Raw genomic sequence first — 15,190 nt, 5'->3', positions numbered from 1 at the left:
TATGGCTTAGTCCCTTCATTGAGTGTTTTCACTGTGCGTTTCAAAGCTAATTATTTTCGCGGAAGATGATCACAGCATTTCACTAGATTTGTAGTGAGACAGTTTTTTAGGCCTGTTTTCACTAAAGCTGGAGTTTTCAGTCAAAATATAAGCTCTAATGTGGTTTACGTCAAAATAAAAGCTTAAAAGTGCAGTATGAATTGCTAACAGCTAGCCGTTTAAATGGGTAATGTTACTGCAGTCCAAGTTCAAAATATCTCCTTCAAGCGTAGAAACTGGAATTTCATTATTTGCGTGAGTAGCTTACATACAAAGCCGATACAAAGACGCGAATAGATGAGAATTCATACTGAGGGACGCGATTGCTGCGTCTTCTGCCCAAGCAAAAAATTTGCATGACGTGTTGTGCAGCCAATCAGCAAAAAACTTATTGACATGTCCAGTTGTATTCAAAAATAGAGGAAAGCATTACATGAGGATTTTATTCATGCAAGTGACACAAAAAACATCTTGTGAGTAATCTAGAGCAATAACGCATATAGTACGTCTAGTATACATTAAATACTGTAGCATATCTCAACAGCTTGATTGCTTGTATTGTCAAAAAAACGTAACTATATTACGCCCCAAAAGTATTAAAACGTAAACATCAACATCATGATTTTCCTGTAAAGCTGCTTTGAAACAATGTGTATTGTGTATGTGTATTAACTTGAAATCTGCCCTGACATTTTGCATGCTTCAGTACTGTCTGCTGACAAGAGTATGACCTAAAATCTCTTCCGCCGTCTCATCCGATGCCACCGAGCCAAACGCGAGGCTATTTGAGGAGCACACCGACTCTATTTCAGGTGCCCTCACACAATGCCTGTAATTAGCTCCTGTAGTAGAGTGTGTAAGTGTGTGAGAAAGATCCCACCACCAGCTCTTTACACTGAACAACATGGGTCACGTAAACAAGAAGCTGCTAGCATCACAAAACAGACAATCACTTTCGCATCTTATAATGCCAATTCTTCATGTCATTTTACTGGGCAGTTTTTCAGCTAATGAAAATGGAGTATGATTACACACACACACTTTCCTCTCTCTCAGCTATCCATTTAAATTCCACCCATCCAAACAGACTCGCGCATTAGTGTGGACTCCTAGGAGTCGCTCTGTCTCAATCCTGCCAACTGCATCTCGTCCAAACGCAAGCGGGACACACCCAGGATGGCAAGACGGGCCAGACGTTGGTATAAAAGACTTAGAACAAAATACAACAGATATAAAGAAGCAATCCAAACCACTACTTCAGCAATCGGTAGCTTAAATATTGCAGCATGACCTTAGAAACACCAAGGTCACAGGTTTGATTTCATAGGATTGATAAAAACAGATACTTAATTTGAAAACAGTGTAAGTCGTTTTGGATGAAAGCATCTGCTAAAAGCAGACAAAACATAAAATTACCTAAGTAAAATGCCATGTATCCATCCATAAAATAGGTTAATAATAAATATGATTGGTGGGCAGACAATGTAAAGGGAACTATATTTTGGATTCATAGCACTCAGAAAAACTGTTTTCCAACCACATAAAACCTACACGCCATTTCATTGGGTGTAAATAAATCATCACTAGCTATTTCCATCACCCTATTTTTATGCGCATTTTGATGTATCGCATCAGAAACAAGTGATGGAAACTACACAAAAACGTTTTTTACGCTCGCTTGAGATGGTTTTCGACTTGTGCGAAAAAGGGTTAATGCTAATAATGGGAGACTCTCTTTGAGTCATTGGATGGAAACAGTACTTATTCGCACATTTTATGCGATATTCCAATTTTGTGCAACTACTGCAGCTACTGATTGGTCACTGACATGTACAGTTGAAGTCAAAAGTTTACATACACCTTGCAGAATCTGCAAAATGTTAATTATTTTATCAAAATAAGAGGGATCATACAAAATGCATGTTATTTTTTATTTAGTACTGACCTGAATAAGATATTTCACATAAAAAATGTCCTTCAGGTCCCACAAATTCTTTGGTTTTTCAGCATTTTTGTGTATTTGAACCCTTTCCAACAATGACTGTATGATTTTGTGATCCATCTTTTCACACCGAGGACAACTGAGGGACTCTATTATATACTCTATGTAACTATTACAGAAGGTTCAAACGCTCACTGATGCTCCAGAAGAAAACACAATGCATTAAGAGCTAGGTGGTGAAAACTTTTTGAATTGAAAGATCAGGGTAAATTTAACTTTTGTCTTCTGGGAAACATGCAAGTATCTTCTGTAGCTTCTGAATGGCTGTACTAAATGAAAAAAATATGATACTTAGGCAAAATAAGAAAAATGTACACATCATTCTACTCAGAGTGCATCGTTTTTCCTTCTGAAGCATCCGTGAGTGTTTGAACCTTTTGTAATTGTTGCATATGAGTCCCTCAGTTGACCTCAGAGTGAAAAGATGGACCTCAAAATCATACATTTATTGTTGGAAAAAAAAATACTGAAAAAAAACCCAGAATTTATGGGACCTGAAGGATTTTTCTAAAGAACAGTGGGCAGTTTAACTGTTTAGGACAAAGGGACTCCTATCACTAAACAAAAAACACTTCTGTGGACCATTTAGGTAACAACACAGTATTATGAATCAAGCAGATGTAAACTTTTGAATAGGGTAATTTTTATAAATTCAGCTATTGTTTTCTCTTGTGGACTATATGTAGACGTTTTTTTATGTGAAATGTCTTATTCGCGTCACATTTTGTCTGATCCCTCTTACTTTGGTAAAATAATCAACATTTTGCAGATTCTACAAGGTGTATGTAAACTTTTGACCTGAACGGTATATCTTATTCTGCATACACTAATCTATGTCACTTTGTAGTATAAATGGTGCAAGTAATGTGAAAAAACACTTCCATCAAGTGTCCAATTAGAGAATTTCTACACTATTTGTAAGTATATAGTGTAAGTGCATTGTACGTCATTTGGGACATAACTGAAATCTTTTTCATCTTCCAGTTGACCAGAAATGGTTATTCACAACCAAACAAATGACGTCTAGCCTTCATGTTGCTGTAGACTTAAATTTAGCTTGATAATGGCTGCTTTTAGAGCCTACCTAGACAGCATTTGTGGTTACGGAGATCACCACAGAAAGTAATTTAGATTCGTTCCCCAGTTTAAAGCACTTGAAATTGAAGTACACATAACCAAACACTTTAAGGGTCTAAAGTGAAGTTCATATTTTTGCTAGAAGCATTTAAAAGCATATAAACATGTGTTTTGGTGTATAAATCATCCTTTTAGCGGTTGAATTGCAGTTTGAGGCAGATGATTTTCTGGTAACGCAATTCCTGTGAGTGCAATTTGCTTTCGGTAATCTCGCATGACGGTATCATAAGAAAATTATAGGGCTTAAAGCATCATAACGTGGATTGTAATACATCTTGTATATGACTTTGAGGCAAGATTAGTAAATTATTCTCCCATATAAGTCTCATGTTAACATATACTGTATAATGCAAGTCGTGATGTTTATTTCCACTCTAAGTGCTTTACTGTAACCATGAAACCAAACTAAAGAACAATTACCAAGGCAGATCATGCAACAATGTTTTTCTGCAAAGTCAGAGCTCTCCTTCTCCTCCTTTCAGTTTCTTGCTAATCACTTTGATGACTCTTACATCGTAATCCAGATCGCTGCAAATTACATTAATGGCCACTAGTGCCAATAATTTGTGAAACAATAAATACTGCCTCAGAAGATATGATTTCACACAGTTGCCATGAAAAATATTTTGCATCGTGCACTGGGGCGTTCGGGCCACTGTTTTGATTCAGCCCGACCCCGGGGTCGAAATTAGCATTAATCAATGAGACAGACGGCCCTTTAATCGCTCATCAGACTGCTGGATCAGATAGCGACGCTTTCTGCCGTTTTCAAGAGGCCAAATTATGAACAATTACTCCATTAAACCTGCACTTAAACTTCTTGATTTAAAAACTTCTAAACTCAGTGTCCTTCAATGAACCAATCTGTAATAGTGAATGTTGAAAAAGTAAAGCCTGAGACTCTCAAATACAACACGCTCACTCATAAGGTCACACGCTTCTCTCCGTTCGTGACGATAATTGAATTTTACTGCTGAAGAATGCGCTGTAAGAAGCATGAAAATGAACCAGGGCCTTCGCACTTCATTCAAGGTCACGTCCGCACTCCCATTTGCCAATAAAATCAATCGCGTGACCGGCCTGTGACGGAGAGCGCAACAGATCATTTCTAAAGAATCGTGAGCGAGCGGTCGCGTTTAACTTTGATACATGCGGACATATTCATTAGCTGACAATTTTGGCATCTAATATTCATTATGATGAAGAGGCTCGAACTCACAATCAATTTCCTGTTTCTCATAAGAGCAGGGTAAGATCCAACAGAGCTTAAAATCAATGCTCTTCCCTCTCACTTATCCTCTGTATAATAGCTCGGTACTGGTTTCCCATTACTCTCCCTTGTTGTCCGAGCTCAGGTACTGTGAGTAATATTCTAAAGAATGACGGGTCAGAGGAGCGACTCTCCAAGGGCTTGGCGGCCATCTTCGACCTGGCTTTTAGAAACTCTTGAAGCTGGAAGTAATACATCTAAGGGGGAACAATGGCTCTGTAACTCTTTGGATGGTGTTGAGACCTAATTATGACCATCTAGGGGTGTTTCGATCACCAATGACTCTGTGTTTTTCAACAAATCTTTTAAGTGAACAAATCATCCTTCCTTTGTAAAGTTCGTAATTGCTTTGGTGACCTTATACAGCCTTCAAACACTGATTGTAACACAAGCGAATAGTTTTGCTTGTGACTGCATTGGACTTTAGAGCCCCCTACAGGTAAGTGGAATTCAATAAATGTATCTCTAGGTGTTTTTCCATTACAGATTTCCGCAAAACTTTTGCGATATTGTATAAATGCCGATAAGAAGCAACTGTGAAATTACAGCATTTCCATTAACCAATGTTAAGCATCTATGTTAGTCATTTTTCCCTCTCTCCCGATAAGTCACGGCGACAGATGTTTGTACGTTTACGTATATAACAACTAGGGATATGCGGGTCTAGTCGACTAAACGGTACAGCTCCTACTAGTCAACACTGAAAACAATAGCCGACTACACGACAGAAAAAAAACATGATTTTATCATTGAAATTGCCATAACTTTAACATTACGTTTTAAGCATTTTAAATAAGTTAAAATTAAACGTTTGAAAAATAATACATTATTTTAAAAAGTGTATCTGGGCAAAACTTTTACCCTTATAGAGACCTCATGACCACGCAAAAGACTAAGGTGTGGGATTATTTTGAATTAGAAGGAATCGGAAAGGTTGTGTAAATGGTGTAATATCAAATTGGCTTTACAATAACTCTACTGGAGCGATGCTAAACAGGCTAGCCAAAGCCAGCAAATGTCAATAATGGCATTCACTACGACCTGCCGCCGCTGCGATCCCGTCCTCGCCGTCTATTCTTCTAAACGAGGACCCACTTCGGTGGTGGTATGGGATGTCCAGGTGCTTTCAAAAAACTCTATCGGCTTGCTTTTCGTTTATCTTTGCATGCCTGCGACTTTTTCAGTAGTTCACCAGACTACGTTGATAATTTACTGAACAGAAACACATGGTCTTGAGTAAGTAAAATGGGCATTGTTGTATTTTGTTTTTAAATGACATAGCCTGCATGACGTAAGTTTTTAAAAGCTGTTTTAATGCTATTCCTTGATAAACGTTTCTATTGCTTTTGACTTGTGTTTTAATATGTTGTCTAACGTTATATGAAGATAGTTCTGTCAGGCTATTGATTTGATTTTAGATTGCTCTGTATTTAACCAGCTGTCTTGAATAAATAAGCTATGCAGTGGCTGACGTTGAGTGTACCCTCTTCTTTTGTTTCCTTTTAACGACCGGCTAAAATTAAATGATGATAACACGAGGCAAGCGTATGGCAAGTGGAATTCCTTGAGGGATCTGACAGTGTGATTTATAGATAAGTATTTCAAATGTACTAGTCGGATACAAAACTTTCATTTAAACAACTATCAAATTAGTCGTTGTGCACATCCCTAATCACAACCACCGCACTAGCCATTATTTTTTTATCGAAAGAGACGTAGGCGTGTGGAATTCACTGTCATAAATATATCTCTAGATACATTTCTATTAGTTTTGTGTGAAACTTTGGCGATATTTTACAAATGTCGATAAAAAACAGACATTTGTCTAATTAAAAGGATGAGGTTATAGTACATTAAAGAATGATCATGTGACTTTTAAGTACGCCAGGTGACCTGTAAAATGCATTGCATTTACATTACATTGCAGTTTTGCTAAATATTCTCATTTCGAATTGCCTGAAAAAGCACCTCATGCGAGCGTAGAAACCTTTTTGCGATACATTTTTGTGAAAATGACGTTTTCCATTGGCCGAATTTTTGATTTGCAATTTCAGTTGAAGGGTAACGGAAACGCAGCTAATGTCGTGATTGCAATGGATAGCTGTACACATGCATTTGTTGCTGCCGTACAACAATCTGCCCTTTTGGCAGGATTTCGTACGCACTCACCAAATTTACTTGTAAAACAGACGTGAGGGACGTGGGGAACGTGAGGATGAAACAAGCCATCCACCTTATTAAAATTCAGTGTGCCATCAGAATGAATTTGGAACTGATATTTCAAGGTAAAAAAAAAAATTTGGTACAGTTGCTTTAAGTCTTTGACAAGTCACTCTTATATGAACAAATTGAATGAAAATGGCATAGTGTTCATGAGCAAACTGAACGAACAAAAAAAAAAAAAAAAAAAAAAAAAAAACGTTGTTTAATAGGTATGCAAATAGCAATTTCTGAATGTGTTAAAATTACTGATGAGCACACACAATTAAAATGGCGCTAATTGGCAGTAGCCTTTTGGGAATGCATTGCTTTTGGTGCACAAATGGTTGCCCAACACTGTTAAAGGACATTTTAATACACTTATCATAACTTGTAATTCATTTAAGCAGTCTATTGTTGTCTTTTTTCTATGGTGAGATAAAAAGCAAAGCTCAGCAGTCCCACAAAATGGGACTATTGGAAACAATAATAGATTGACACTATTTGTCTTGGCAGATTTGTAGATATGCTGGTTTTACTCATTTATATGATAATAAGGCTTTTTGGTTGAGAGCAATTCAGTGTGGCCCAAAAATTGGTCCAAAAAATAAGTTTCTCTATTGATGGCCTTTCAAGACTTGCAATGTAAGCAACATTTAAACTGCAAAAGAATCATAATATTAATACTACTGCAGATCTTTTTGGAACATTCTCAACAGTAAAAATGGATTTTTGATGTCTCTTCCATTACATTAATGGCTCAGATGATTGGTTCCAACAAATGTGCAAGGATGGCAACATTCAGGTTAATCCGCCAACTAAATGAGAACGCAAACTCACTGATGCAGCCTAGTGATCAAATTTGAACTACCAAAACCAAAAGGCTCAGACCAGAAGTCACTTGGAGTCACTATACATTCAGCAATTGTACAATCAGTAGTGTTTCTAAATGAGCCTCAGATTCATTCAACAAACATTCACAACCATCTTAGTTACAGTATTTAGTATCAAAATACACTTAAAATCTGTATTGTGGCAGTTTAATGAGAAAATGCTGTTGGTTTGACATTGCAGTCGCTCAAGATTTAAATACAGCCGTTCAGCAAGAACAGTCTACGGAGGCGCAGACAATTTGTCTCTTTTTATTTCTTTCTCTGATTGTCTGTGTCTCTCCATCTCTCTCTCTCTCTTTTAGATCAACAGGATTGCATGAATAATACATGAACTGTCAATCATTTCGGCACATTATACCCCTCCTGTCATCTTCTGTGCCTCGGTGACACATCCATATTTACACACATACACTTTTTTTTCATCGTTTGGTCCATTCCCTCACTTATCATCCGCAATCTGTCCACTTCTTCACTCAATACAATCTCACACACACACACACACAAACCTATCCAGCATGCAGGATTGGACTTGATAAATGAAAACCAATTCTTGAACTTTTACATTTAGTCCCCCAGTCTTTAATATTTGGTCCATTCTAGTGAGTGGCTCCATTTATCAATGACATAAATCGATAAAACACACAAAGAGAGACGCAATAATCAATAATGGGCTTTAAGTTTCTTCATTCCCTAAACTGTATTGATAAAGCCCTATGGATGTATACAGAAGCAATCCATGACTCCAAAAACACTTCTTACAAGAGGTTTGCTTGATTTGAAGCTCACACGAAACTCACGTTTGCATTTCGTGTGTTTAATTAAAATGAGTCATTAATAGAAGAGTAACAAGCATGACAATTAAATATGTCTCATAGAAACAGTAGGAGAGAGGATAACGCTCCAGATTGTGTTTTACATCTCTACAGTCTGTTCGTTATTCGGTATTTGTTCCTCAAAACAAGTTATTTTACCTCATTAAAGGTTTTGGCGTTTTTAATCGAACACATTTAGTGGGTCATAAACCCACAGTTGTGATCATTCATGTAATAACATCTACAAAAGCATCTCTTTATCAATTAATCCGTTAAAAAATGACACGTCGACCGTAAAAGCAAAAAAAAGTCTGAGGTACAAATTTGACGACGCGCTTCCCGCGTCAACCTTGAAACGCGAAGAGTTTAACGTACCAAGCTACACAAAATCACCTGAGTACTTCATCAGTTAACTTCATCAATCACACCCAAATCAATTAAACCATCAACAAACACACTTCATAACATGTAAAAGCTTTCCATTACCTGATTGAAGGCAAATCCCGATTGAGCGACAGCACCTGCCGATTGTGCGTTAGTGGAATCTTACTTGTGAATCAGTGTTTTAAATGAATCTTTTAAGTGAACGAATCATTATTATTGTTCGGTTCGAGGTTCTGCTGAACCAATAGCATTCGAGCGAATTCTATAACGGCGAATTTCATTGGTTGAACATGATTAATGAATACGCCCACTTCACTAAACGAGTCAACTGAACAAGACTCCGAACAATACATCTAATTTGTAAATGAACCTAATAAACTTGGCATACATGTGAGATTGAACTAAAAGAAAGAATGAAACATTGAAAACACCATTATTATGCTTAATCACTGTTTTAAGTTTCTATAATAAATTTCCAGACAAGCAAAGTTTAATAAAACAACAAATACTCGCTGGAGTAAATGACTCAATGACTCGATTATACCATACAAAAGATTCTGTTGTCGCCACCTGCAGGCGTAACCATAGAACGGGTCACTGAATGAATCAGGGAACAAATCACTAATAGATTCAAAAGATTCGAATCGCGTAGATGCATCGTCCCAACCATTAATGGGTACATGCTTTGCTAACCTTCTTAGGATGAGAAAAAAAAACAATTAAACTTCTCATGGGAATTGTTCAGAAAATGACACTAAATGACATCTCATTTAAACGAACTGAATGAAATGAGACGTAACTCTGAACAAAAACCGAATGAAGTATTTTAAAAAGTCTTGCAATGCTTAAACACTGTTTATTGAGTAAAAAAAAATTATACGATTTTACCTTCAACTTGCTGGGGTGAATGTCTCCATGACTCGCTAACAACAAACAAAAGAGTCGGTTGTCACTAAATGAATCAGCGAACAAATCGCTAATCGATTCAAAAGATTCGAATCGCTGAGATGCATCGTCTCAGCCATCAGTGTGTGGGAAAATGTTTTGCTAACCTTCTCGGGATGAGATAAAAGCAAAACCTGAATAACCCTTCTCATGGGAATTGTTCAGAAATGGACTAAATGACATCTCATGTAAACAAACTGAATGAAATGAGATGTGACACAAACAAATTAAGCATTTAAAAAAATATATTGTGATGCTTAAACACTGTTTATTGAGTTGCTTAGAAGATGCTGTCAAATTAAAATTACTTTTTCATTCGACTTAATGTAGTGAATGACTCATTGACTCATTCATAACACACAAAAACGGTTGTCTGTCACCGTCTTGTAGAAAAGGTAACTGAATGAATCAGCAAACAAATCGCTAAAAGATTCGAATCGCTGAGATGCATCGTCCCAACCATTAATGGGTTTTGCTAACCTTCCTGGGATGAGAAAAAAACAAAACCTGAATAAATTCTCATGGGAATACAGGTAGCCCTGGCGAAAAAACCAGCATATGCTGGTAGGTGTGTTTTGATGCTGGAATGCTGGTTAGGTAGGTTTTGATGCTGGTTTAAGCTGGTCCTTTGCTGGTTTATGCTGGTCCTTAGCTGGTTTATGCTGGTTTTTGCTGGTCATGTTGCTGGTCAAGGACCAGCATAAACCAGCTAAGGACCAGCATAAACCAGCAAAGGACCAGCTTAAACCAGCATCAACCAGCTTAAACCAGCTTAAACCACCAGCTTAAACCAGCATCAAAAGCATCAAAACCTACTTAACCAGCATCCCAGCATCAAAACATACCTACCAGCATATGCTGTTTTTTTCACCAGGGAGTTCAGAAATGCACTAAATGACATTTGTAAACAAACTGAATGAAATAAGAGTGACACTGAATGAAATAAACGAATGAAGTATTTAAAAAATCCTTGTGATGTTTAAACTCTGTTTACTGGGTGTTTAAGAAACACTGTTTTGTTCGACTTTGCTGTAGTGAATGACTCAATGACTCGTTTGTCACCGTCTTGTAGAAAAGGTCAGTGAATGAATCAGCGAACAGATATAGACTCAAAAGATTCGAATCGCAGAGATGAGTCAAAGTCCCAGCCACTAGTGGGCACATTCTCCTAACCTTTTCGGGATGAGGAAAAAACAAACCTAACTGAGCCTGCTCAAGGGAATTGTTCATAAATGGACTAAATCATGTCTTAATTAGTAAATAATGCCTTAATTAGAATGACATCTCAGTAATTATGATAACATTCCAAGCAAGCGTGGAACATTTCCTTGCATGGTACCTGTTTGGGTATTTGAGGGTACAAATTTACAACATTCAAGCATAGTTCGTATATTATGAACTATTTGTAAATGAACATTTAGTTATGTTTAACTATAGTTGATTTGAGTGAGACAAATTAAATAAAACACTGTTTTTTTTAACTAGCTCCAAATTCTGTGTCAAGGTTTGTCTTGTACGTCTCGTGTTATTCGGATATTTGAGGGCTTATCCGTGAGCACCTTTTCTTTCCAAACCCACACAGTTTAATTCACGCCACGGTTATTATCTTCTCACGGCTATTACCGCATATCAAACACCGTCTTTTGCTTTCTGTCTCTCGGTAGCAGCAGGTGTTGCTGGCGTAGCCCGAACGCGCCTCCACTCTTAATTCCAGTCACCTCCGTTCCGGAGCCCCGAAGCGAATTCATTTACCGTGGGAGGGACACCGGGGAAAATTGTAGTGGACACCCTATGAATTCACGGGGAATCACGCTTCGGAAACACGTGGGAGAGCTGACACAAATAACAGCCCTCCAAACCCCAGCAAAACGCCCACGGAATCATCATAAAGATTCACCACAACACCAAGATTCGCGTGTAATGGTGCGGATAACGGGGACGAGGCAGCGTCTAGCCCGCTTTGAGATGCTTTGACCTTGTGTTTTAGTAATTTGTCCTTCCTCAAGTCTCTTCGCGTGAAGATCTATCAAGGACGCAGCGCACAACAAGTAGCTCTGATTGAGCCGTCGATAAGAAAGCATTCGCGCATCATTATGCAACAACAGACCTTCACGGGACCTCAAATCAAAGTTATTTATCAAATCCAGCACGCCACAGTAATCGCCGTAAATGCAAATGCCCCGAGAGCGCGGGGCAATGTCAAACAGTCATTAGTGCGCGCTCGGACGATGATGTAAAACAAGGGGGCAAAGAAGTGATGACCCCGTGACAGGTGCTTACGATGCGATCTTGCCAGCTGCAACACCCCCCAAACCCTTTTGTGCAACCCCACCAGACCCGTCCGTGCCAGAGGCACCCGTCCAAGGTGAGAGGAAGATACTCCTACAAGTTTAATGGCAACAGAAATAAAAGCACTTACCTTTGCTGTACTCCTCCTCCCTGTTCAGATACATGGCTGCAGAAAGATGATGGACTCCTGGCTGGATGGTGTGACGTGATTTAAGTGCTTATTGTTACTCCACCGGGGGAAACTCTTGCGGTTCCGTGAGTGTTTATTGTGTCGTTGCTCGGCGGAGAGTCCTCCCAGAATTACGCGCGAGCAGGTTGTCTGCACACATCTACTTTCTCTCTCTCTCTCTCTCCCTCTCCTTCCTCACACACACTCACGGTGACGTGCTTTGAGACATTGCCCCGCGGGTGGGGTGGGATGGGGTAGAGGATGCTCCGGAGCTGTTATTGTGTCTATATGCATGCACATATATATAACATCCATCAATGCTTTGACAATCCGAAATGTTTTACTGCTGTGGGAATAAAGCTCGGGTCCTGGGTGAATGGTTTAAGCATGTCTGTGTCAGGTTGCTTTGACATTTATCCCTTAAAACCGATAATCAGCATTTTTATGTCACTATACTTCCTTTTTTCAATTACAAGTACGCAAACTACTATTTATTTTTTACACTTCACAATTCGAAATTGAATCAGAAGTGCACAGAGTGAAAATAGTTTCTACACCAATTTTTGAACAGTATCTTATTCTTCTTTTACTTTTATTCAGAAAATAGCTTATACATCATAAAAATGGATGACTAGTATATTTTTAGTCTTTAGTAGGTTAATCTTCATAAGGTTCTAATATCCTAATATCTAATCAGTTATAGTTTTGTTGATTACACAAAAGCATGTATTCCTTTGCTAACTAATTAGATTTTTGCCAGTAATCTCTGGTTATCTATGGTTTGTGTCAATCAAATACTCTTTTCCGACTTGTCAGTGGTACATGTTCCAGTTTTAATAGAAACTATATACTAGTACTTATTTACTATTCAAGTAGTTACTACCATATATTTTTGAACCCACTGAACCCTGTTCACCTTATTTTATAATGCAGAAAGTTTTCTGCATTTTCTGTGAATGTGCAAGACTTATGATTCACTACGCCCCTGCTATCCACCTTTTTCTTCAAAGCGGAAGCAAACCTATGGGTGAAACTTCCGGTTCATTATGCGCTATAGGGAAATAATGAGAAGAATAACAGCATGCAGTAAACGGTAAAACTGTTTGCTCTATAAAACCAATGTGTTCATAATTAAGATAATACATTAAAATAATATAGTAAGACACATCAGTCTGCAATATCAAGCAGGAAAACGACCTGTTTTGTACAGCTAAAATGAGCTGGAAGCAGATGAGACCGGAAGCCACACCCACAATATTTACAAATGGCCGCCCCCTACTCTTACGGGAAGAGAAAGGTGGATAGGTAATGACTAGAAGAATAACAAGTGCAGTAAACGATAAACTATTAGCGCTATAAACCAGTGTGTTTGTGATTATGAAAATAAAATATAAGTGTGCAATATTAAGCAGCATTACAGACCGTTATGTACAGGAATTATAACTGGTAGTGAATGACACCGGAAGTCTCGCACATTCAAGTTACATTGAACACATTCGCCCCCGCCAAAAATAAGGTGAATAGACTAGATTTTTATAGTTAATATTTTAAAAAAGCCATTCTGACAAGTTAAAAATAAGCTGTTGACTAGTGAGAATACTGTATGTGAAACTGGTAATTGTAATATAGTGTAGTGTCTAATAAATAACTAGTAGTGTAACTGCTAGTAAAGCTTGATTAGTAGCATTTTATACCAACTACTTGTAATTTAAAAGAAAACAAGTACATTTAGCATGAAATAGATACTGGCTAGTTGAATGTCAAATCTGTGACTGGTCTTGTGTCAGGCGCTTGGGCGTTTGGGAAAACGCGTAATGTAACCTTGTTTCTATCCTTGAGTGTTATTGAATGTGCACCTGGTACCGTAGTAGTCAGTGAAACACTAACTGGAGCTCTGCTTTATTAACCCGTTGTTGCATAACATCCAATTTGTGCGCCGCCGGCGCAGATGAGGCTCCGCAGGTGGGGTTGGTCGGTCACCATCCCGATGGGGAAGCAGTCCGTGTTCCCAGCGGTTTCCACCCGCTCCGCCTATCATCTCGGTTCGCACGCACAGGCGGCGGCCTCGACGGGGCCGTGAAGAGGAACAGAACGAGAGAAGAGCGAACGGACGGGTGACCGACCATGCATCAGCCCCGTCCCACAGTAAAGCACTGTGCTTTCACTCATTGCTCACGCCATTCACGCCTCTCAGACAGCCAAAGAGTTGCGTGTCGAAGTGGCGAATTCTAGCGGTTAGATTGTGCTATTACAAGCAGAGCTTACCTGCAGTTAAAAGAATATTTTACCCCCCATTTTTTCCAAACGTTTATTGGGTTCTTTATTCCGTGGAGCTAAAAATAAGGTGTTTAGAAGAATGTCTAGAGAGCTGTTTTACACAAAATGAAAGTGAATGGGGACTGGTACTGATGAGGAGCAAAAACGACAAAGCATCATAAAGTGCATAAAATATAAAATATTATTAGAATTTAAAATACATTTTTCTGTTTTAATGTTTAACACTTTAACTGTCACCGTCCCCTCTGTGGGAGTTTACTTCACCATATTATAAATTAATCCTAATCTAATGATGACAAACTATACGTCGCTGGAAAAGTCTAAGACTCCTAGATATTTTACCATATTTTTGTGTTACAAATTATGTAGGAAAAGTAATAGAGTAATAGAGTGCAACTTAAAAAAATCTACATCATAACATGAGTTCTGACCTTTGTCACAAAAGACTTTCTTCGTTGCCTTTTTCCCTTTCACGTTTTAGAAATCATATATCACTTCAAAACTTAAAATCTCAAAATTCATCCCTTGAAAGCCATTTTTAAATCAGACGTTGCATTACCATGGAAAATGTACATTAAAATCATATTACAAAATGTTTTCGATCATGAATTATAAAAATTTAAGTCTGGATAGTGCATTTTTATGTCTGTGTTCAAAAATGGGAGTGACAGTTAAAGGATTAAAATGTAAAATAAAATGTCATTTAGTCCTGATGATTTTCATTACTCCAGTCTTCAGTGTCACATCAGAAATCATTCTAATATACCTTTTTTT

The 15,190-nt window shown here is 38.1% G+C and overlaps 1 protein-coding gene across 1 annotated transcript in view; it reads right to left on the bottom strand.

Moving 5' to 3' along the window:
* Window positions 1-12,329, bottom strand: part of syt7a (synaptotagmin VIIa) — a 184,253-nt gene extending 171,924 nt beyond the window's left edge. Inside the window, exon 1 of the mRNA XM_051099144.1 lies at window positions 12,101-12,329. Within this exon, the coding sequence (XP_050955101.1) occupies window positions 12,101-12,134 (34 nt within the window). The 5' untranslated portion in view covers window positions 12,135-12,329. The remainder of the gene's footprint in view (window positions 1-12,100) is intronic.
* Between the last annotated feature and the right edge of the window lie 2,861 nt (window positions 12,330-15,190).

Source organism: Labeo rohita, chromosome 25 (assembly GCF_022985175.1).
Source record: "Labeo rohita strain BAU-BD-2019 chromosome 25, IGBB_LRoh.1.0, whole genome shotgun sequence".
Taxonomy (NCBI): Eukaryota; Metazoa; Chordata; class Actinopteri; order Cypriniformes; family Cyprinidae; genus Labeo; species Labeo rohita.
Note: the sequence above shows the minus strand (reverse complement) of the source record. Positions and strands in the feature narration are given on the sequence as shown.